The 25,846-nt window shown below is 44.3% G+C and overlaps 1 protein-coding gene across 3 annotated transcripts in view; it reads left to right on the top strand.

The window, feature by feature from the left end:
* The window catches only part of shtn1 (shootin 1), an 80,313-nt gene that overhangs the window by 19,137 nt on the left and 35,330 nt on the right, over positions 1–25,846 (top strand). For all 3 annotated transcript variants that reach the window (XM_028603992.1, XM_028603993.1, XM_028603994.1), the window contains exon 4: positions 15,142–15,236. In XM_028603992.1, the coding sequence (XP_028459793.1) occupies positions 15,142–15,236 (95 nt within the window). The remainder of the gene's footprint in view (positions 1–15,141; positions 15,237–25,846) is intronic.

Below are 25,846 nucleotides of genomic sequence, written 5' to 3'. Positions count from 1 at the left end.
GGTAGATCGAGAGCTTTGCCTTCTGGCTCAGCTCTCTTTTCGTCACAACGGTGCAATAAATTGAATGTAATACCGCACCCGTTGCGCCGATTCTCCGACCAATCTCCCGCTCCATTGTCCCCTCACTCACGAACAAAACCCCAAGGTACTTGAACTCCTTCAATTGGGGTAAGGACTCATTCCCTACCTGGAGTAGGCACTCCATCGGTTTCCTGCTGAGAACCATTGCCTCAGATTTAGAGGTGCTGATCCTCATCCCAACCGCTTCACACTCGGCTGCGAACCGATCCAGTGAGTGCTGAAGGTCGCAGGCCGATGATGCCATCAGGACCACATTATCTGCAAAGAGCAGCGATGAGATCCCCAGCCCACCGAACTGCAACCCCTCTCCACCCCGACTCGATATCCTGTCCATAAATGCTACAAACAGGATTGGTGACAAAGCGCAGCCCTGGCGGAGGCCAACCCTCACCTGAAACGAGTCCGACTTACTGCCGAGAACCCGGACACAGCTCTCACTTTGGTTGTACAGAGATTGGATGTCCCTGAGAAGAGACCCCCTCACCCCATACTCCCGCAGCACCTCCCACAGTATCTCCCGGGGGAACCGGTCATACGCCTTTTCCAGATCCACAAAACACATGTAGACCGGTTGGGCATACTCCCAGGCTCCCTCCAGGATCCTTGCGAGAGTGAAGAGCTGGTCCGTTGTTCCACGACCAGGACGGAATCCGCATTGTTCCTCTTCAATCTGAGGTTCGACTATCGGCCAAACCCTCCTTTCCAGCACCTTGGATTAGACTTTACCAGGGAGGCTGAGAAGTGTGATACCCCTGTAATTGGCACACACCCTCTGGTCCCCCTTTTTAAAAAGGGGAACCACCACCCTGGTCTGGCACTCCTTTGGCACTGTCTCAGACTTCCACGCAATGTTGAAGAGGCGTGTCAACCAGGACAGCCCCTCCACACCCAGAGCCTTGAGCATTTCTGGACGGATCTCATCAATCCCAGGGGATTTGCCACTGTGGAGTTGTTTGACTACATAAGTGACTTCCACCTGGAAAAATGACAATGATCCCCCATCATCCTCCAGCTCTGCCTCTAACATAGAGGGCGTATTAGTCAGATTCAGGAGTTCCTCAAAGTGCTCCTTCCACCGCCCTATTACCTCCTCAGTTGAGGTCAACAGTGTCCCATCCTTACTGTACACAGCTTGGATGGTTCCCCGCTTCCCCCTCCTGAGGTGGCGAACAGTTTTCCAGAAGCACCTTGGTGCCGACCGAAAGTCCTTCTCCATGTCTTCTCCAAACTTCTCCCACACCCGCTGCTTTGCCTCCTTCACGGCAGAGGCTGCAGCCCTTCGGGCCCTTTGGTACCCTGCAACCGCCTCCGGAGTCCTCTGAGAAAGACTCCTGAGAAAGACTCCTTCTTCAGTCAGACAGCTTCTCTGACCACCGGTGTCCAGCACAATGTTCATGGGTTACCGCCCCTTGAGGCACCTAAGACCCTAAGACCACAGCTCCTCGCCGCAGCTTCAGCAATGGAAACTTTGAACATTGTCCACTCGGGTTCAATGCCCCCAGCCTCCACAGGGATGCACGAAAAGCTCCGCCGGAAGTGTGAGTTGAAAGTCTGTCGGACAGGGGCCTCCTCCAGACGTTCCCAATTTACCCGCACTACCCGTTTGCCACGGAGCCCGGCCGGGCACAGCCCGAACAAGCTACGTGGCTCCCATCTCTCCAGCCCATGGGCCCACCACCTGTGGGAGGAACCGTTGGGGTCGGGTGCGATGCCACATGGGTGGCAGTGAATGTCAGGGGCCTCGACGGACCAGACCGGGCGGCAGACGCTGGCTCTGGGGACGTGGAACGTCACCTCTCTGTGGGGGAAGGAGCCGGAACTGGTGCGGGAGGTGGAGCGCTACCGGTTAGATCTGGTGGGGCTTACCTCTACGCACAGTCTCGGTTCTGGAACCGTACTCCTGGATAGGGGTTGGACTCTTTTCTTCTCCGGAGTTGCCCAGGGTGTGAGGCGCCAGGCGGGTGTGGGGATACTCACAAGCCCCCGGCTGAGCGCCGCTGTGTTGGAGTTTACCCCGGTGGACGAGAGGGTCGCCTCCCTACGCCTGCGGGTTCTGGGGGGGAAAACTCTGACTGTTGTTTGTGCATATGCACCAAACAGGAGTTCGGAGTATTCGGCCTTCTTGGAGACCTTGACTGGAGTCCCGCATGGGGCTCCAGTGGGGGACTCCATTGTTCTGCTGGGGGACTTCAACGCACACGTGGGCAATGATGGAGACACCTCGAGAGGCGTGATTGGGAGGAACGGCCTCCCTGATCTAAACCAGAGTGGTTGTTTGTTGTTGGACTTCTGTGCTAGTCATGGATTGTCTATAACGAACACCATGTTCGAACATAGGGATGCTCATAAGTGTACCTGGTACCAGAGCACCCTAGGCCGAAGGTCAATGATCGATTTCATAATCGTTTCATCTGATCTGAGGCCGTATGTTTTGGACACTTTCGGGTGAAGAGAGGGGCAGAGCTGTCAACCGATCACCATCTGGTGGTGAGTTGGGTCAGGGGGTGGGGAAGACTCTGGACAGACCTGGTAAGCCCAAACGTGTAGTGCGGGTAAATTGGGGAACGTCTGGAGGAGGCCCTGTCCGACAGACTTTCAACTCACACCTCCGGCGGAGCTTTTCGTGCATCCCTGTGGAGGCTGGGGGCATTGAACCCGAGTGGACAATGTTCAAAGTTTCCATTGCTGAAGCTGCGGCGAGGAGCTGTGGTCTTAGGGTCTTAGGTGCCTCAAGGGGCAGTAACCCACGAACACCGTGGTGGACACCGGTGGTCAGGGAAGCCGTCCGACTGAAGAAGGAGTGTTTACGGATATGTTATCCCGGAGGACTCGGAGGCAGTTGCAGGGTACCGAAGGGCCCGAAGGGCTGCAGCCTCTGCCGTGAAAGAGGCAAAGCAGCGGGTGTGGGAGAAGTTTGGAGAAGACATGGAGAAGGACTTTCGGTCGGCACCAAAGTGCTTCTGGAAAACTGTTCGCCACCTCAGGAGGGGGGCGGGGAACCATCCAAGCTGTGTACAGTAAGGATGGGACACTGTTGACATCAACTGAGGAGGTAATAGGGCGGTGGAAGGAGCACTTTGAGGAACTCCTGAATCCGACTAATACCCTCTATGTTAGAGGCAGAGCTGGAGGATAACGGGGATTGTCATTGATTTCCCAGGCGGAAGTCACTGATGTAGTCAAACAACTACACAGTGGCAAAGCCCCGGGGATTGATGAGATCCGTCCAGAAATGCTCAAGGCTCTGGGTGTGGAGGGGCTGTCCTGGTTGACACGCCTCTTCAACATTGCGTGGAAGTCTGGGACGGTGCCAAAGGAGTGGCAGACTGGGGTGGTGGTTCCCCTTTTTAAAAAGGGGGACCAGAGGGTGTGTGCCAATTATAGGGGTATCACACTTCTCAGCCTCCCTGGTAAAGTCTACTCCAAGGTGCTGGAAAGGAGTGTTCGGCCGATAGTCGAACCTCGGGTTGAGGAGGAACAATGCGGATTCCGTCCTAGTCGTGGAACAACGGACCAGCTCTTCACTCTCGCAAGGATCCTGGAGGGAGCCTGGGAGTATGCCCAACCGGTCTACATGTGTTTTGTGGATTTGGAGAAGGCGTATGACCGGGTCCCCCGGGAGATACTGTGGGAGGTGCTGCGGGAGTATGGGGTGAGGGGGTCTCTACTCAGGGCCCGGGGCTTGTGAGTATCCCCACACCCGCCCGGCGCCTCACACCCTGGGCAACGCCGGAGAAGAAAAGAGTCCAACCCCTATCCAGGAGTATGGTTCCAGAACCGAGACTGTGCGTAGAGGTAGATCCAACCGGTAGCGCTCCACCTCCCGCACCAGTTCCGGCTCCTTCCCCCACAGAGAGCCAGCGTCTGCTGCCCGGGTCTGGTCCGTCGAGGCCCCTGACCTTCACTGCCACCCGTGTAGCAGCGCACCCGACCCCAGCGGTTCCTCCCACAGGTGGTGGGCCCAAGGGATGGAGAGGGAGTTGCCACGTTGCTTCTTCGGGCTGTGCTCGACCGGGCTCCGTGGCAAACCCGGCCACCAGGCGCTCGCTGACGAGCCCGCCATCTGGGCCTGGCTCCAGACGGGGGCCCCGGAAAAGTTGTTTCATAGGGTTTTTGAATCATGTTCCAGGTAAAAACCTGATAACAGCTGATGCCCTGTCCAGAGCACCTCTACCATAGAGGGCCACTGAGGTAGATCAAGACCTGTAGAGGGAACGCAAAGCTTATCTTAATAGCGTTGTAGACAGTCTGCCAGCAACACAGACAAAGCTTGCACAGATCAAGACCACACAACTCTCTGACGATACCTGCACACGTCTCAGTCGGTACATTGCTAATGGCTGGCCTGAACACAGGCGAGATGTGCATGAGTTGCTGCTGCCATACTGGCCAGAACGGTCAGTTCTGCATGAATTAGGCAGACTACACATGAAAGGGGAATGACTCATCATTCCAGAACACATGAGACCCGACATCCTGCAGAGTCTTCATCAAGAGCATCAAGGAATTAACAAATGCCTTGCTAGGGCAAAAGAAGCAGTCTGGGGGCCAGGCATCACGTCACAGGTAAAGCAGATGGTTGAGAGATGCGAGATTTGTGCACGTGAAGCTCAAACACCAGTTGAGCCTCTGCTCACAACTGACCTTCCAAGCAGACCATGGCAGAGAGTCGGTGCAGATCTTTTCCAATGGAAAATGGGAACTCCTTAATGATAGTAGACTATTTCTCCCACTACATTGAAGTATATACCTTAACAGGAACTACATCATCAAAACAGACAATCGCACGGTTTAAAGCTGCATTCGCTAGGTATGGATGTCCAGAAGTGCTTGTCATGGACAACGGCCCACGATTCTCCTGCCATGAGTTTGCTCAGTTTGCACGAGATTATGACTTCAAGCACATGACAAGCAGCCCCTGATATCCCTGCAGCAATGGTGAGGCTGAACGGGCAGTCAGGACTGTGAAGTCTCTCCTAGAAAAAGAGGGGGATTTCCACAAAGCTCTCCACAAAAATGGTTTCCGTAAAGTACAATGTTTTCCTTAGTTCAACAGTTGAACAGTTCATTTAAAAGGGGGAGATGTAATGGCTGGTTATGACCACCTGGCGGTGCCTAGGACGGGGCTCTACTGACAATGATATGCCTGTATGTGGGTAGAAGAAGAATGAATAAAAGTTGTCGAGTTGTATCCTGACTGTTGTCTCCTTGAGTATACAGTACAGAGGAACAATACACTGGTAGCCAGCTTCTAGTCTGGTAACTCTGCAGTGAAGAATGGTCGGGAGACGTCGTGATAACGTTGCATTAATCAGGTGCTTTATTTCATCGTTGCAGAAAACACACACAAAGCATGTGCATCACTGTGTCTGCTGCACCTGTCACTTACATTACTTCTCTAGACACACATGGGAGAGCCTCACTTCCCCTAACAAACCCCGTCAGACTACGGCACATACACACGTTGCCCAAATGGCCGCCGGTCTTAAAGGGAAAGGGTTGGCCGGTGACGTTAGACATGGAAAATGAGCACTGTATTGCAAATGCGCACATCGCGATGTCGGTGCTGAAAGATTTTGCCAAGGACATATCTACAAAAAAAATCATCTAAATGTAAAGTCTATGGGATTAACATGGGAGAGGCCATGGATAGGGACAATAGGCCGAACAAAACAGGATGTACTTTTTTTTTAACTTTTTTGCGAGATTAGGCGCACACCGTGATGTTGATGCTGAAACGATATATCGTGCAGCCCTAATCTCTAATTTCTTGGTGATCTTTCTTTCGCACACACGCACACACACACACACACACACACACACACACACACACACACACACACACACACACACACACACACACAACATTGACAGACATAAATTCAGCTTTGTGAGGGACTTGGCCAGCAGTTTTTTTATTTGTACTTGCCCTCCTGTAACATAATCAAAATTAGAATAATTAGCAGATGATGTGTTTTCAAGCAATGAGCGATTTCCATGTGAACTGAATCAACCTTTGATGCCAACACAAGGACACTAAGACATTTTATTAAGCACATTCTCAGAAAGGTGTATCAGATTTAACACATCTGCCTACCAATACCTGTGTGATCTCATTTATGACAGCTTATGGATTGGTAAGAGAACCTGTGTTCTGTTACAACAAACGTTTGTTCTTTTGAAAATGATCACAGCTGTACAAATATGTGAACCAGCACACAGATGATGGCACTGGAATATGTCTTGGCTTCAGCTTTTATCACATGCGTCATTCCAAATGCTACAAATTTCAAATGTTTTGGCCCACCTTCAATTTTTTTTAAATGATTTTCCTTACAGTTGAATGCTTTATGACCACTTCACTGAAGACAGAATTTAAAATAGGGCTCCACATGTCAAAAGATAGAGCAAATAGTTTGTCTTTGTAATGGTGACAGTTGTGTGGATTTTCATCTGAATAAATCTGGCCCATGCTCGTGTATTCAGCGATTCTCCAGCCAAAACACATATTGTGTTTGACTTCGTCGTTAATAGAGGCTGCCTCACTGTGCCAAGCAGCTGCATATTAGGACCTATTACGTGATTTCATAGCTCTTAGAAAATTGCTCCTATTCACAATGAAACGGCTGGGGGTGGGGCAGCAGGGTTGATGGGGGGGTAGTGGGAGGACGGGAGGAAAAAGCCCCCAACACACAATCATGCCTTTTCAATTGCCGATGGCAAGGTTGATGACAACATGACCATTGTGTTATAATGATAACACCACAAAGGCATCTGCCCCCCTCATCAAAGCTTCACAGAGGCTGCAGATACAATTTAATTCACTGCTCCGTTGGCGGCGCTGATAACATTATGCAGCTCGTCGGCACAGGGGTAATCACTGTCTTTCTGAGAGGAGGATGAAAAAAGGCAGGCATAAAAAAGAGGGTAGAAAAAAGATGGAGTGATGATGATGGGGAGGCCAAAACTTACAATTAAGACTGCCAATTCTGACGTGTCAGAGCCCCCCGTTGACTGGTGCTCATACACTTTCAACACTTCCACTGCTGTTTATTTACCATGGCTACCAGTAATTATAATTAACATGTCATTTAGTTCAAGGCATCCTTTCGTAGGTTGCCGAGTGTGGCCACGGCATTATGGAGACAGGCAGAGAGGAACGGAGAAGAGGCCAAGGATGGAAACTGGCAGCTAAGTGCTATTGACTGACTGATATGGAGGGCGCCAAAGGAACGTGGATATTGCCTGCCGCTGGCGTTCATCAACTTCCTAATTAGGTGTCACCGGGGGAAGGAATTGCCCATAGCAATGGCACTAATGCTTAATTTCTTCCTCGCTCAACCACAATGTTTAATTAGCTAAGTGGTAGGGCATTTTTCAGGGGCGTTCTTTTTGTACTGAGGTGTGATTGCAGCTTAAACAACATTACGGTTTGTGAATTGTACCTGATTCTTTTCAACTACCCAGGTTTAGTTAAAGCTGCAATAATCAATATTTTTTATATCAACAATAAATCAAATGATGGTGTCACTCAAAATAATTCCACAGAGTAATATCACAAACCCTGCAACCTAAGCTCTACAAAGCTTTTTAGCCTCTTTAGTTCATTGTTTGTTCATTGTTTTGATTTGATTCAATTACGATTGTCCTGTCAACGATTCAATATCCCGAAGCATCACGATGCGTCACCTCCTCAATATTATTATATATTGCTACACATGGTTTTCATCAACAAAGATAGATGTGATATAGTCAGATATACAGTATATGAACTCCCCTTTTTTATTGTATTTGCTCTTAAAAAAAAGACACTTCCTGAATGTAGCAGCGTCTGAACACAACAGACAAAAGGCAAAAAACTAAAAAAGCAGCGACCGGAAAATCAACTAGTAACATCAGTAGGCAATAATGGATTATGGTCTGACACTGCATCGATGCAGAATCGTCTAGGTCCGCATCGTGACGCATCAATGCAATGATTCATTTCAACGCCCCTATCTCACACCGCCTCAAAACACACCGACAAGTCTGATCGCTGGTTACATGATTGGCGACCACAGCGTAATTTCAGGTTTTGTTTCTCAAAAAGTTGACTCGGTTTTACCGTTTCGCTGCAGACTGTTGTGTTTTTTTCCAGCTCCCACCAGGGCTCCCCCTCTCGCAGCCTAAACACACTACCCCCATCCAAATGCATGGAAAGACCTGCGTTTTCGCTGTGCTGTCTGACGGCCCTCGCAGGCTGTGTGAACGCTGAATGCACACTTCTCCTCCATGTTGCAGACTGAACAGGGTGGAGTTACGTGACTGAAGAACATGAACACACACAGTGGCGAAAGTAATAGCAGGATTAAAAAAACGAAATAACCAACGTGGTAAAAAGTAAAGTAGAGTTTCAGAATTTTGATTATTTTTCGATTAGTCTCGCATTGCCAGACCTTCCTCCACAGCGCTGCAAAGGAAGGTCTGTCTAGTCCACACAGCATCCCTTCATGGCAGAAAACGGAGCCACGGTGCCTCTGCTAAATAGTCTCAAGAAGGAACTTGTGTTGGCGGAACATGTGTACGTTCAAAAGTAGTTTTAGTCGTGCAACAGAAAACTCAGATTGGACAGATAGTCTAGCTAGCTGTCTGGATTTACCCTGCAGAGATCTGAGGAGCAGTTAACCATAGTCCTCACAAATCCACCGGAGGTTAGAACGCCAACACAAAGAAAGAGGAAGGGGATGGACGGCCGGCTGAAAAGAAGAACATATGGCGAAATTTCCGGTGGCACCGGGGCAATCCTGGAAGTGGAACGTGGTGGATATAGAGTATTTTTCGATTCATTATCCAGCCCTAGTTTCTGACACAGAAATTGAAGTGCTTGTGGGTGAGGTGGAGTTTAGAAAGCACATACTGTCACAAACTATAGGAAACTGCGGTTTAAGTGAGAGTTGGAAAGCTTCTGTTCATCTGAAACCTTGTATCTCCATATTTTGTCATTTTAATTTCTTTTCATTAATCAATGCTATTGGTCACCCTTTACATCTGACTGTGGGTTTAACACATATTTAAACTGATGAGGTGATTTTGTCTAAGAGAAATAGCTCAATAAAATGTCCATTTCCTGAAAAGCAACAGTTGTGGGCATACAAGGTTTCTGGTTGACAGCAACGATATTAAGCTCGATATTTAGCGTAAGCAAGCATTAGATCCAAGCTTGATGGTTTATTCTTGTTTTTGATTAGGATTAACTTTCAGAATCAGAATCAGAATCAGAAAAGCTTTATTGCCAAGTCTGTTTACACACACGAGGGATGTGTCTTGGTATCGTAGGTACAGGTCACATTAAAGCATTAAAGCAACATGCACAAACACACCGAGTCGCCATATGCGGCGCCATCTCAACTCTCTCCTAACTCTCGCAACAGATACAGCATGATCAGGCTGCGGTTTCTGAATATTCAACAGACATTCGTTCTTCAGTCTATAGTATGTATCTATATTAGTATAAATTAAGTGCCTTTATTTACTTGATTTAACTAATTAAAGCCCTTCAGTATTTTATCAAATCACTGTCCTGTTGTACATGCTACAGTAGTTTTGCAAATAATGAAGGTTTTCAAAGCAAATGTTTCTCTTCAGCCTGGGTTATATTAACATATAGTAACATCACATGTATCATACTTAACAAAGTGCCTACATACATTCTAAACTATTATTTATAATCACATTTTCTAAAGTTGTTTCCTGCATGTACCCTATTTAGTCTATAGTCAATATACATTGGTGCTGGCTGATGGAAATAAAAAGGTAGGTGAACTTATCTGAAGAAAAGATTCTGTTCACTTTCTTTTGAAATCAAATCATAATTAAAGCTGCGACTTTCTAGGGGGCGCTAGCAAGCCATTTTGTGCGCCTATTCCCAAAACCCTTAAAATATGTAAATTTTCACCAGACTTGATGCAACCGCCAAATTTGGTGAGTTTTTGAATATGTTAAGCCCCTCAAAAAGCTAATTCTAAAAAATAATAGAAAATAATAGAAAATAATAGAAAGAAATAAAGAAATAAAAATGAAAGCTGCGAGCAGCGATGGACGGGCCCTCGCGCCTCTGCGCGCGTCGGGGTTACCGGCGGACGCCGCTCCTTGCGACCGCGCATTTGCGCGGCACTCAGATGCCGCGAATCGTCAACAATGAAAAGGGAACTCCCTGCCGAGTTCAACGATAGCTCACACAAGACTCTACGTCATACGGTTCATTAGCTGTGAAAAGGGGCAAAAGCGTAGGGGGCGGGTCAAACCATCACCAATTAAAAAGGAAGTCTTTGCTGAGTTCAATGATACCTCACACAAGAATCTACCTTAGATGGGTCAGCATTTATTAAAAAGGGCGTGGCTTCAACATAGGGGGCGGGCCAAACCATCACCAATGAAGAAGGAAGTCTCTGCTGAGTTCATTGATACCTCACACAAGGGTCTATCTTAAATGGTTCAAATTTTAAGAAAGGGGGCGGGGCTTAAGCATAAGGGGCGGGTCAAACCATCACCAATGAAGAAAGAAGTCTATGCTGAGTTCAATGATACCTCACACAAGGGTATACCTTAAAAAGTTCAAATTGTATGAAAGAGGGCGGGGCTTAAGCATAGGGGGCGGGTCAAACCATGACCAATTAAAAACGAAGTCTCTGCTGAGTTCAATGACACCTCACACAAGACTCTACCTTAAACGGTTCAAATGTTATGAAAGGGGGCGTGGCCTGAGTAAGTGGGCGTGGCCATATTATAGGGGGCGGCTCAGTATCACACGTAGACCACACATTCTGAGTTTCATGCAAATTGGATGATGTTTGTCATATAAGGCAGATTTCCTGTTGCCAGCGGGGGGCGCTATGACCAACAGTCAATTTTGGCCTGTAGGTGTCCTCAGGCCTGGACCCTTGTCAATTGTGAGAAATTTCGGGCAGACACGACAACGTACACTCAAGTTACAACAACTTCTTTGTTCATCGCTTAACACTCAAAATGGCTGCCACGCCACGCCCACACCGTCTGACAAAAAGTTTTTCTTTTAATAACTTTTCATCGTTAAGGTGTTGGGATGGTACAGACCAAGTTTGAAGTCCATCGGATGAAATCTCTAGGAGGAGTTCGTTAAAGTATAGCACCTTGACTTTTAGGCCTACTTCCTGTTGCCACTAGGGGGCGCTATGACTTTAAGTAAATATCGGCCTTTATTTGTCCTCAGGGTCGGACTCTTATGAATCCTGAAAAGTTTCGAGATAATCGGACAACGTACACTCGAGTTACACCCACTTCCTGTTTCGGCGGCGAAACGCACAAAATGGCCGCCCCGCCACGGCCACGCCCTATGACGAAAAGTTTTTCTTTTAAAAACTTTTCATCTTTAACATCTTAAGATGGCACAGACCGAGTTTGAAGTTGATCGGATGAAATCTCTAAGAGGAGTTCGTTAAAGTACGACATGTGGAAATGGCCAAAATCGCACTAATTTCGAACATTTAATTAAAAATGGCGGACTTCCTGTTGGGTTTAGGGTATTGCTCTAATGAAGTTTTTTTGTACATCTTGACATGTTACATATGTGTACCAAGTTTCGTGAGTCTACGTTAAACGCACTGCAGGGGCTCAATTTTCTTAACTTTCTAGGGGGCACTAGCGAGCCATTTTTGTGTGACTATTCCTGAAACCCTTAAAATACGTATATTTTCACCAGACTTGATGCGGCCGCCAAATTTGGTGAGTTTTTGAATATGTTAAGCCCCTCAAAAAGCCAATTCATTTGACGGGAAAATAATAGAAAGAAAGAAAGAAAGAAAGAAAGAAAGAAAGAAAGAAAGAAAAATAATAATTCCTTCAGTTTCAATAGGGCCTTTGCCGCTGTCGGCGCTCAGGCCCTAATGATGTACATAGGTCACTCACTAGCGAGGCTACTCAGATGGCAGCCACAGAAAGTATTCATATATACTTCAGTGTCAAGTGTTATGCCACTCTTATCTCGATTAACTGCGCAATGAAATGATAAGTCACTCGTATGCACCCACTCATAAGGAAATCCTAAATGGAATGGCAATGAGTTGACATTTTTAGTTTGTACTGACATGAATGCAGCCATACAGTAGAATTTTAATTGCTGCTTTTCATATTTCATTAACTTTGTCACATCATCCAAGGCTACTGACTTAGCCTTAACTTTTTCTAACCTAACTTTTCTTTGACCTTAAGCAAGGACTACCCCTAGACATTATAACATCAGCATCATTTTCTTGTGTCTGTGTATGTTTGCCACACTGACCATGGATTGATTTCAATATGTTAATTTGTTGCTTTGTCCATTGGAGAACGGTGTTTTGATTTGCCAAATGTGAAACTAACTTAATGGGGATGTTTGTTACTGGTTGGGCAGAAAGGCTTCTGTGCTTAAAGTTAATGTCCGTAAGATTTTCATCTAGTTAATTGTACACAAACTACTTATCTATCAAAAAGTAAAACAATAGTGATTGAGCATATGATCCACTGATGAAAGTGCTTGTATTTGCTGCTTTGTCAAGTAATAGGATGTGTCTTTGGCGACTTTTCCACCCTAAATTTAAATGGAGTGCACAGTTAGAAGGGTTGGGTACTGAACTGCCTAACAACCGGTATCTACCGGACCGAATGGACCTTTTTCACAGCAGACATGTTGACTTGTCATAGTAGGAAAAGCACAGCTGAAATTGATAACCTTAACGATGGCTCAATTCCATCAAGTGTCCCAGTAAGATATTTCAGTGAGTCAGCATGCAGGGTACAATACCAGGACCTCTCCTTAGTGGAATGCAGCCATCAGTAATGGTTTTGAATACACCTGTGCTTTTCCTACTATGACATGTCAACATGTCTGCCGTGAAAAAGGTCTATACCAACGTGGATTTTGGTGCTTCGTTTCGTTGCCACTTAAATGCCTGCGCTGCTCTCTGATGCTCCGAAACAGATGTTGGAGACAACAGAAACATTGCTGTGTGTGACGCTAGTTACCACTACACTTGACAGCAGGTAACCTTAGCCTACCGTTAGCTAGTAGCTGGAGTAAACACTGTTCAAATGCTGACAGCTAAACAGTGTCAAGTGTGACAGTTTATCACTGGAGAGGACTGTAACAGCAGGACGAACAACAGTCTGCAGCAACTGTTGTTGGATAAATAACACAGACGGTGCGTTCACTTCAAACTGGTAGCCTAAGCCTCGTGGTGCATTCAAAGTTATTGTAAAATACCCTTTTCCCATCTGGTGGTTGTTTTTGTTGTTAAACAGCAATGTACTGTTGAAATAAGTTATTGTTATATGTTATTGTTATTACATTATTAATAAATCATTTCATTTTGAGCATATGGCCTGAGCCATACACATAAAACATAATGTTGTTATTTGCTATTTTTTTTAATTCTTTTTTTTAAAGTTTCAGGCACCGTTTCACTCCCATCGTACAATAAAATATGGATGCTTGGTCAGTGCCTCTCAGCGATAGCAACACAAAAATCCCCCTTCAGCATCTGTATGGAACATCTGTAAGATGACGTAGTATTTAGAGCGACAACGGTAGCGTGTAGTATGAAAAACGGTAGCGAGTAGTATGAAAGTGTGGAATTCGCGTAGGGAGGTTGGTTGGGGGGGGGGGGGAGACCGGGGTTCATGTCCTGTTCTCGTTCGGCGTGTCACGGAAATGTACATTTAATAACCCCACCCACCATCTTTTCCTAAACCTAACTGTCCAGTTCTTGTCCTGCATGTCAGTTAGACATATACGTCCCGACCCAGAGCGTCAAAAGTGCGTGAATAGTCCTGACCAAGTGCGTTTAGATATGACACTAAAGGAGAATTTTAGAGTCAATAACAACGCCCTGACCAAACGTCCATATTTTATGTGATGGGAGTGAGAAAGCGTTGCCAGATCACACAACAATAGCCGTTCCAGCTGAAAAGAACTACTGAACTTGCTTTTTGGTGAATGATAAAGTTAATTCCACAGAAAAACACAGGTTGTAAATTCATAAGGTTATTTAATGATGGAACATTCTGTTGTTTGCACCAAATTCTATGGTGAAAATGAATGTTTCTGATATCGAAATATAATGATGATTTTAGAAACACACACACATACACTCACACACACACACACATCACAGATCACATGTCAGTCTGACATGTATTTCATTTGTAAAGAAGAACATAACATGGATTTACTGCATTTCTGCCTTTAATCTGTTTTGCTGGGAACGGATATGATGTCATCGCCATCGGCGTTACCGTATAAACAGAAAATATTTAGCTTAATCATTAGTAAAAAATGTGAAATAATCAATTTTAAAAATTGTCACACAAAACAATCCAAATACATATGGTTTTGGATTTTTTAATTAACCACGTAATATTACCTATTTATTTGTGTCAGTTGCCTGACAAAGGAAATAAGTAGCCTACAAGAGTTCACCCGTTTCCAGCGCCTGTTGTTAAGGTGATAAGCTTAATGTTAGGCTGGCTCTATTGAGATTGTAGTTTCATTTCACAACAGTGACAGACAATGGTGAGGCTTCCAACGGGCGCAGCTGCGGTGGGTTCATGGCCACTTTAGACAATCTTTGTGATTTCACAGACGTGCCGCAGCGCGTTTCAGAATCAGCTCTGCTCTGCACCTGGGGGAAAACTTAGCGTTACCTGCCGGCTGTCACTAATGGAGGCAGGTCAGGGAGACGTGGACGCTGCTCCGCAGGGCGCTCCATTTGCGGAACTGTGGTGGCTGTGAGAGGCTCGAATTCTGTCTCGGAGAATCACAACTCAAATGCAGTTGTCTAGCATTACAGCATGCTTCTAACTGAGAAGTGATGCCCTGGGCCAATTAAAAAACTAACTTAAAATTATAAAAATAAATAGAATGAAATGTCTTGCTAAAAGGGCACTTATCTAGTCAGAGGCCAAAGGGGCAGGTGCTTAAGCAGTAGTTGGGCTTTATCTGTGCACATGCCTGAATATGGTTAGGGTATGGTGTCTTTTCCTTTGTCTTTAATTCTCTTTTTTTCTTAGTTTCTCAGATGGTAATTGAAGAGGTCAACGCCATTCAGGAGGACCTGGTGATCGAGAGGACATGTAGAGAAAGTGCTGAAGCCCTGGCCTCCAAGGTACAATTCATCTTCATACAAATACTGCCGACAATACTGACAATGAAGCAGGGGTCCATCATACCATGTGTGTCATTTCTATGAATCTGGATTCAAGTTGGAATCAAGTAAAACACGCTCACAACCAAGAAAATGTTACCAATAAATTAAGGCTACATTTTGGTTTTTAAGTGGAGTTTGGGCCAAAAGCGATCACGTGAACAAAGTGTTTTTATCTCCAGAACTCATCTCCGTTTAAACTAACACGCCCAAACCTCATATCTCATCAACATTCTGGTATACTGGACATAAACAGGAGGCAGCGTGGAGACTCAACCCACTGCTGGTAGTTACCATAGTAACGTTAGTAGCTTAGTCTCAGAGAACAAGACGTCGTGACCGATGAGACCCAATCAGGAGGAGAAACGATGGCGTCAGTGTTGCCAAAGATCTCCGTTTGCGGCCGTTGAGACTGCAAACAAGATTCCAAACCAAAATGGGTTACAAGTGTTTCCTAATGTCTCTGGTTTAGGGGCTTGGAAACGCCAGAGCAGGGGGAATGAGAGGGGGAAACGCCAGAGCAGGGGGAATGAGAGGGGGAAACGCCAGAGCAGGGGGAATGAGAGGGGGAAACGCCAGAGCAGGGGGAATGAGAGGGGGAAACGCCAGAGCAGGGGGAATGAGAGGGGGAAATGCCAGAGCAGGGGGAATGAGAGGGGGAAACGCCAGAGCAGGGGGAATGAGAGGGGGAAATGCCAGAGCAGGGGGAATGAGAGGGGGAAACGTAGCAGAAGATATTCCTTTTTAAACCAAAACATAGCAATGTAAATGTAGCCTAAAACAAGAGAACATTAATGTGATCAGAATTGTAGGGTATGTTGATTTAGAACAAATTCAACTACATAAATATTACAGCATCACATTAGCTGTGAAGACACTCTGTTCAGTGTAATCCAGTAACCGTCACTTTGACCTGTTCAATTTGTATGTTGCAATCAAAACCACTCTTCCAGTTCTGCTGCTGTCCCCATATCTTAGTGCCTAAAATGGCATTGAATTCTTTTGATTCAGAGCCCAATTTTTTGGATTCCTTGCTAAAATGTGAGTTGTGATTGGGAGTGGGGGAGCCTGGCACATAGTGATTTTGCAGCCCACTAGTGCTGAGCTTATCACTGTAATCATTTCTCATTCAATTTCTGGACAAAAGCCCTCACATTGCACCTGGTTGGACCAGATTTTGGGCAGTGGGAGGCTGAGGGATTATTATGGTGAAGGTCGACTTTCAGGCCTTTTTTCCCCACTGCTCCTTGTCCTTCAGTCTTCCTCTTTCCTTTGGGTTGTTTGTCGTCCTCATCTTAACAGGGGTGACAAGTACGATTTTTATTGCCACAAATGACCACAGAGTATCTGGGTGAGTTGACTCTGTTGTTGATCAATGCTATTGGATCGATACTTTGCTTGTTGTTGAGATTTTGGGCATTGCAAAACTGTATCTTTTGACTCTCAAGACACTCGCTCATCTACTGACATTAGGGACGGAATGGTTCAAGTAAAAAATCCCAAAAATTCAGTCCCCTAGTCACAGTTCAGGGCATGTATGTATTGTTCAGTTCATTTTAGTCAATAAGGCAGTACAATTAACACATTAGGAGGCAGAGGAATAGCTAAACATTTGACACGCTGATCAACAGAATTTGGAGGTTGGTTTGATTTTGGTTGACCAATCACAACAGAGTGGGCCAGCCAACCAATCAGAGCAGACTGGGCTTTTCAGGAAGGCGGGCCAAGAGCTCAGAGTGTTTCAGGTGGAGGAGCTGCAGCTATGGGCAGTATGAGAAACATCATATGTTTTTATGTTTGTGTTTAATATGTTTGATTAAAGTGGAAGCTGCTCAGCATATGCATGTTATGTCCAATTACGTATTCAATGTTGCCAGACTGGCGATCAAATCGCATATCGGCGATCTGGAGTAACCACAATTGGATTATTTGAAAATAGAAGTGACCACCCAAGCCTACTGCATGTTTGGGTTATGCTGCACTTAATGTGTTTCATTTTTCAATAACACAGTGGCACTTATAGGCATCTTTCAATTAAAAAAAACATCTCGTGCTGGTTTAGCTTATATGCTTCACTTTATGTTGATGGCCTTAGTCTATAATGTGGCCATGTTTACATAAAAATAACAAAGCTGCACTTTCTTTTTGCACTAATTAGAAAAACCCATTCTCTGAATAACAATTTGACAATGTTTATGGTCCTTATCTTCTTAGTCGGAATTTTGTTAAGGCAAATCATTCTGAAATTGGCAATGCCCCTCCTCTGTGCCAAAAACGTTCTGAACCAAACCAGGAACTTTGTGAACCCTTTCACCCCTAATTGCCCTTGTCTACTGCTCATTGCAATCCATGTGACATTTTAGGTAGGGATGTCCCAATCAGCTTTTTTGACTCCCGATCCGATCCCAATTTTTTAAATATTGAATATCTGCCGATACAGAGTCCCGATCCAATTCTTGAATTTGCTCAGATAATAGAGCTGCATGCCATTTTTTTATTTACAAAAATAACGACGTAAACAAAGTAACTAACTAAATATATGTCTTAAGCTTAATACATTTAACTTACTGCAGCAGATGAGTATTTTCTCTCAACACCAAAACTGTTCTCTTTAAGATCCCAGCAAACCCCCAACCAAATCAAGTTCCCCGCTGAACAACGAAAACTAAACTTTGTGACGCCTCTTGCGCTTAATAGTCAATCTCTGATTTTCTTCTTGTGTTTTCCGATGTCGGTTACAGGCAATAACAGTCTGTAAGTGTGGTTTCCTGGTGGAATCACAGAAGAAGTGTGGAGAATTGGAGTAATCCGCTTCTGGAAAAAATGGGTAACTAAGAAACACAGACTTTTTTACTTGTTGCCAAGGGCTGGCAAGCTACGAGACACACTGGACAGACACTGGTGAGTTGCTGCGTGCCATGTTGGTTAGAAAGTGTCGGCATCTAGGCGGTCTGGCGGTGTGTCTGTGGCGTAGGGTGCGAATGATTAAAGGCAGCGATCAATACAAGCTGATGTACATGATCGGAGTTAGGTAATTAATTAACAGTAACAGTTAAAAAATGCCAAAATGGGCTCCGATCCCACACTGTGATCGGGACATCCCTAATTTTAGGTTGAAAAGTTTAACCTTTAAACTAACAAATAACACATGACAATATTAAGCGTGGTGTTATTCAAGATGTGTCTGTTGAACCTCTGCTGTAGTTTGTTATCTGCATTAAAGGGGTGATAGAATGATTATATAGGGTATTTAACACTGTTCCTTAAGGTCTCCTAATAGGGTATGTAACATTAGCCTCTTTTTGACCAAATAGTTACAGGAACGTAGTTCTAGGAAAAGTCCACTTCTAAGCAGATCTACTAACTACTCTCCCCCCAAAACTGTTTTTTCCACTTGCATTCACACTGGCCCAGTGGCCATAGGGACTATAGGAGGGGTAAGGGAGTAATGCAAGCACGGCAACGGTCTTTATAGCGTTAAAATCAGAAAACAAATACACCAAAAAAAGTATGAATGTATATAGCATATTTGTCATAATTTGAACAAGTCTCCCGAAGAGAAACAGGTATCTCTATCTCCCCCGCCTCTGCCTGCTGTGCTGTGGACGTGTGTGTGTGTGTGTGTGTGTGTGTGTGTGTGCATGTGTGTGTGTCTGTCCATGCTTGTTGAGTTTAACTCAGACAGACTAAGACAGTTAACCACAGGTTCCCGTTAATCTTATGATGGACATGTGTTGTGATATTTAAACAAACGAACCATCAACGGCGAAATAAAAGCCTCTTATTTATGAGAGCGGTCTGAGAGACCTCCAGCTTACAGCGGGGTCTCTGAGCAGGACTGGCCCAGCGACGAGCTAGTGGCCGGGGCAGGCACCTGCTGGCTGTCGCCTCACTTCATGGCGCTTCTCAACTCCGAAAACTTTTAAGCAAATTGTCAATTCGCCATCAATTGTCGCAAGAATGCCTATATTCGAAAACTAAACAGTTCATTTCTCGCATAAAACATTGTTAGAAGTGAATTTAGTGATGAATAAGATGGCGAAAATTGTTAAAATTTCACCGCTGTTGGTCTGTCTCTACCGCAAACCCGACTCTCGTTGACCTAGGTTCCTATGCTGAAAAGGGGACAGCGGAAAGACCCTGCCCTGAAGTAGGAGCTGAAAGAGTTACAGGAACTGCGGCCAGAGTAACTAAAAAATCCCCAAATTGGTCCAGTCAGAACACGAGAAAAAAAAAGGAATTTTATGTTCTAGGAACTGCAAAAATCCCTCTGGTCAGAAAGCGGCTATTGATTGGGCTGAAAATTGCCCGGTTGCTATTTTATGGGCCCTTATGCATCCCTGTGTTTTGTCCCTATTTGGAACGAGAGCTTTTCTTCCAAATATGGTATGCTCATGAATATTTAGATGAGCTACGCGCTGATTGAGTGAGGAACCACATACATTGGAGACGAGACAGAAGGTCTCATATTTCAGACACTGCAATGTTTTGTTACTAAATTCACTTCTGAGACTTTTTTATGCGACAAATCCACTATATAAAGCTCAAATATGGGCCGTTTTACGAAAATGTATGGCTAATTGCAAATTTGGTAAGACGTGTCGGACTTCAGGAGGTCCACACAGTCTGATGAGACAGCGGCAGCCCCGCAGCGCTCCATACCCAGGAGAAAGTCACCGTTTCTGGGTTACTGGACTACCAGGGCTCCGCGGAGCTGGCCGGCTGCCGGCATAGCTATAGTATATTTACAGTTTGAATTTTGTCATGCCACTTATGTAACGGCTACCCTAAGTTCTAACGCTTGTGTCCAATTTCAATTTAATGCATTTTTGTGAATATGAGGGGTTTCGTTAGCTGCTGGTGTCCCTTAAATCCTATGGGTAAAGATCGCGGCTAGCTGCAGCTCCATCAGGGCCTCTGCATTTGGTAGTCCAGTAACCCAGAAATGGTGACTTTGACGGGTATGGAGCTCTGCGGGCTTCCGGTCATGACGGAGATCCATTTAGCTCACAGCGAGCCAGTGTCTAACAATGAGGACATGCTTGGTGGCGAGACAGCACCGGCCGCTCTCACGTTAGCCTACTGAGCTCCTGCTGAGCTGCGACACATGTCGGACAAAATTTGCAATTAGCCATAAATGTTTGTAAAACAGACCATATTTGACCTCTACATAGTTGATTTCTTGCATAAAAAAGTCTCAGAAGTGAATTTAGTAATTAAATAGCAGACGAACAATGTATAACATTTCTGAGATCTGCACGACCTAGATTCAGAAGACTTAGCTGACCTCAGGTCAGTGGTTTAGCCTATGTAAATGTTGGGGCGTAACAAACACTAGGAGTTGAGGAGTTGACGTCAACTGGAGCTCTGTCCAGGCAGCAGCGTTTGGTAGTCCATTAACCCACAAAACGGTGACTTTGCGCGGGTATGGAGTGCTGTGGGCTGCCAGGCGTGACGGAGCTCAGTCTAGCTCACAGCAGGCCGGGGTCTGTGAAGGGAGGCAGGCCGGGCAGCGAGGCAGCTACACAGGCAGCACCGGCCGCTGAAATCCGACACACAGTCGGACAACATTTGCAATTAGACATCAATTTTTGTAAAACGGCCCATATTTGACCTCTACATAGTTGATTTTTCGCATAAAAAAGTCTCAGAAGTGAATGTAATGGTAAAATAGCAGATGAACAATGTATACAATTTCTGAGATCTGCACAACCTAGATTCAGAAGACTAACTGATCTCAGGTCAGTTGTGTAGCCTATGCAAATGTTGGGGCGTGACAAAGAGAGGGACTAGAGCCAAATGAGGAGGAGTTGACGTCAAGTAGGCGGCTTGTTGAGATTTGCCCGTTTTCAGAGGCAGTTTCAAATACTGAGATTTGCAGAGGAAAGAGGTGTCAATGGGATTTAGAGGTTCTATGTATGTCCTAGTTACCCTCCTTTTTTTAAACTTCTACAAATAATGTATTAAGTGTGCAATACAACAAAACAATCAAAAGATGCAAAACTAATTAAATAACTGTACAAATAAAACTAAGTAATACAAATAAATAGATAAATAAATAAATAAATAACTGAAAAGCAGTAGTAATGGTGATCTTTAAGTTAGTGGGACATTCTCATCCTCCAAAAATTCCAAAAAAGGTTTCTACACTTTAATAAACTGTTTTCTTTTCCCTCTAACAATATATGTAAGAGGGAAATGGAAAGGTATGCTGCAATCTCCTTCAACCACAACTTTACAGAGGGCAACTGTATATTTTTCCAGAAAAGAGCGATCAGTCTTCTAGCTTGAAGAAGCCCAAAATCAATCAACACTGACTGTGTAGAATTGACGACCAAATTTTCAGGGTATATACTCAGGATACAAAGTTTCGCTTTCAGGGGAACATTCTTAGCTACCATCTGCCAAAAGAGTTGTACTTTGGAACATTCCCAAACACAGTGGAACAGTGTCCCTTTTTCCTCTAAACACTTACAACAAATATCTGAAATATTAGAATAGATTTTATTCAGCTTTACTGGGGTGATATAAGTTTGCATTAGCTATTTATACTGGAGCAATTTCAATCTTGTATTAATTGTATTTTGCCGTGCCTTTAAGTATGCCACTTCCCATTCTTCTTCAGGTAAATTCTCTCCAATATCGACTTTCCATGTTTCTAATCTGTTTTTGGATGATTCCTTTTCATAAAATACCAAAGTCCCATAAAACAAAGATACTAGACCCGTTTTAGCCAGGTTTGTGATGATTAGGTTTTCAAGATTTGTCAGAGGTGGCTCAGACATTAGATCTTTATTTATTGATAATATAAAATGTTTAGGGCTGCAACTAACGATTATTTTAATAATCAATTAATCTGTCGATAATTTTTTTGATTAATCGATGAATCGGATAAAAAAAAGCATTAATTTACATCAACTCAATACATGCATACTTATTGTTTAGGTTAATAGTTGTGTAAAGGTAAGTAACCCAAATAGCAGATACAGACAAAACAGACAGACAGACACACACACACACTTATTCATTAAATTATTACCATCATTGTAGTAAGTGCAACGAACAACGTTACGGGTCTCTCCGGTCTCTCTCCGTATTTCCTCTACCCCCGCTCTGCTTTTTTCTTTTCTTTTGTTCCGCGCTGCTCCACTCCGCGCTCAACTAAATTTATTTTTTTTATCTCCGCGACTAGGTGGCCTAATAGTTTCGGGACACAACGAATCGATAATTAAATTCGTTGCCAACTTTTTTAGTAATCGAATTTTATCGATTCGTTGTTGCAGCCCTAAAAAATTTTCAGTTGTAAATATTTGAAAAAATATTTTTTTGGTATACTATACTCCTTACATATTTGCTCAAAGGTAAGTAGTTTGCCATCTCTGTATCTCAAAGCACTTTTACATAGTACAGGAACCATTCACCATTCACGCACACACATACACACACACACACACATTTATACACTGGTGGCCAAGGCTGCCATACAAGGTGCCACCTGCTGATCAGGTGAACATTCACACACATTTACTCTCCAATGGCACAGCATCGGGAGTAATTCAGAGTTTAGTGTCTTGTCCAAGCACAATTCAACATGTAGACTGCAGGGGCAAGGGGATTGAACCACCGTCCTTCTGATTGGTAGATGACTGCTCTACCACCTGAGCCACAGCCTTCATTTGTTTAGTATCATTTACAGACTACTGTTAATGAAATTAGCATCACCTAATAATGGCACACACACACACACACACACACACACACACACACACACACACACACACACACACACACACACACACACACACACACACCACCATAATTTCCTGTGGTGTTAAACTGTGTGTGAGGATACAGGGCTTTAGGCTTATACATTTTTATGTTGTCATATTAACCAAAATGAATTTGATTCCTAACTGGTCTAGATTGCAAGGCTATATGACTGCAAACTAAAACTTTAAAATGATTGCAATATTATAAGAGTACATTACAGGCATATAACTTCTTCTTTAGGCTGGAGGGCCAAATATAGTCCTGACAAATCGCAACACTTTAAAAATACTTTATTATTTATTCTTGCCTTTGAAATATGACTATTGCAATTATTGTTGCAACCACTGACTTGAGTCACACAAAAGAATATTAGATGTTGGCCCAGCGGCCAACCTACTGTATGTCTGAAAAAGAACAGAAAATATAATGGCATTGATGGATGCTAATGTATGTATTTGGAAATATAATACTAATAACGACAGAAATGAGTTATATTATAAGTATAAACTATGGTTTAAAAAGACAACCAGTTGGGCACCTCTGTCCGTAACCTCGCTGTCCACATTGTTTGGAGAGAGGGGGGCCACACCTGCAATACCATCCCCATCCGACCACATGTCCAAGAGCAGCTGCACTTATACTGGTGTTGGAAAGACTGAAGGTAACTAATCATGGACGTATTAAGAGAACTGGATACAGCGTCCGGCGCAATGAGCTCATTCCAATGAGAGCTGCTCAAAAGTGCATAAAGCAGTCATGGAGCTCGATGCCCATGACATCACGATGGACATGCACACTAGCGACAGCTCAACGAGTTGTCGTAGCAACACCTCGTTTATGAGCTTCTTTCCAATGGAAACGAGTATACGCGGAGAACTCGTCGTTTATTGTCTTAAATATTCACTAACATTGGGTTTTCATTTTTTTCATCGTTTAATGATTATCATATAAACGATGGATGTATAAAGAGAACAAAGGTGATGTAATCATTATGTTATATAATCACTAGCTACCCATATATATAGATATATATACGCTAGGTTAGCGGAAGCCCCGGTAGTTTGTGAACAGAGACGTTAATGTTACAGGCTTTACAGCATACATCCCTCGGATGTATTATAAGATAATGATGAATTACAGCGGTATAGCCATTATTACAGCTACATGAATTCAGTAGAACCGTCATATGAGCATGCGCAGTGCAGGGTGACGTGGGTGCAGTACCGTGGGTCGGCTCATGTTCCATTATGTGCGTTCATCATACCTAGTTAAATAATTCTGGATTCGGAGATAAGTGCATGTTAAATGTTTTTAAATATGACGGTTTAAACAAGGACCATTTGAATGTTCGGACTGGTACAGTAAGTTGATGTACCCCCAAAACATTTGCCACTGAAATATAGAAGTTTTTTTTGCCATGCAAAGTCTATGGGAAAAGTCTTTCTGGGCCAGTGTTGTCAGACATTGCAGTTCCTCCGTTGACCGCTAAGCCCATGGTTGGTTTCAGACATGGTGCTGTTCCTGATTAGTTTTTAGTTGACTTCCTTCTCGCTCTCTTTCTTTCTTCTTACATTTAATATTTCTGTTGCTCCATTATTGCTGCAGAAGTTAGGGTGCAAAAAGACACCAAAATTTGAAGTAGAGTGAGACCTCTTCCTGCCAATAGGAGCGCCGTCTCTCTCTCTGAAATGATCTGTGATTGGCCAAAGTCTCCCGTCACGGCTAGATTATCTAAAACCTAAAAAGAAACAGATCCAAGAGAAGGTACAGAAGTCTAGTTTTCTCTCAGAAGACTTGAATTACAATATGCTGAAAGATTTGCCCAACGACACAAAAAAATAAAGTGCCTACCGCAGCTTTAAATCCAGTCCAGTTTGGACCAAGTTAAACACAGTGGCCCTCATTTATCACCCTAACGTAGAAACCAGCGCAGATATGAGCGCAGAAATCATTTTACGACAGGCTTCACGTGGGATTCATGAAACGTTCGTATCACACCAATCCGAGTGTAAGAATGGTCGTATATTGATAAATACGGCGGCTGGAAACGATCGTCATTTAAATATCACGCCCCAATATATTCTGGGTTTTGAGGCCTCGCCCCTACAATTTATGACATGGCGAGACGTAATCCGGCTTGAGAAGCGGAACTTTTCAGAGGTGGAGATTGAAACCCTGATATCTCTGGTTCATTTGCACTAACGTGTGTACTATTTGGCAGCCTGAAAACTGGTATTAAAGGCTGTAGAAAGAATGCGGAATGGAAAGAGATCACTGATGCGGTCAACAGTGTTGCCGTGGTAAATCGGACTCCAGCTGAAGTTTAGCCTATTTAATTTATACATCCTTGACACATTTTCTATAGTCCTAATAGTAATATACAGGCTTCTATTGCAATCTATTAGGCCTACATGTAGGTGTACCTATAATTAAATAAACACACGGTAGCGGAGTTTATGCAGTGTCTTTTATTTTACTCGTGTTCGTCGGAACGAGGCAACAGCTGAGGGAGAGCTCGTGTCCTCCGCCCCCCCGTGCTGGACCCTGTCTCCTGACAGCAGAGGGGCTGGAAAAACAAGCCAAAATAACTTGGTCAATGGCAGAAATAAATCATTCACTTGAAAGAGAAACAAAAACCTGAAGAATAAATAAAAATGTTGTGCATCGTCATGCTTCCTGTATTGAATATCATTGCCAAACATAACACTATAGGCTACCTTTTAAAAGTGAGGAATAATATCCTGTCTCCTTCATATAGCCCCCAGTTGGGGCTGTTCTGGACACTTCTCTCTGGGCATCGG

Source organism: Perca flavescens, chromosome 17 (assembly GCF_004354835.1).
Source record: "Perca flavescens isolate YP-PL-M2 chromosome 17, PFLA_1.0, whole genome shotgun sequence".
NCBI classification, from domain to species: Eukaryota; Metazoa; Chordata; class Actinopteri; order Perciformes; family Percidae; genus Perca; species Perca flavescens.
The sequence above is the reverse complement of the archived record's forward strand: the minus strand, read 5'-3'. Positions and strand labels throughout refer to the sequence as shown.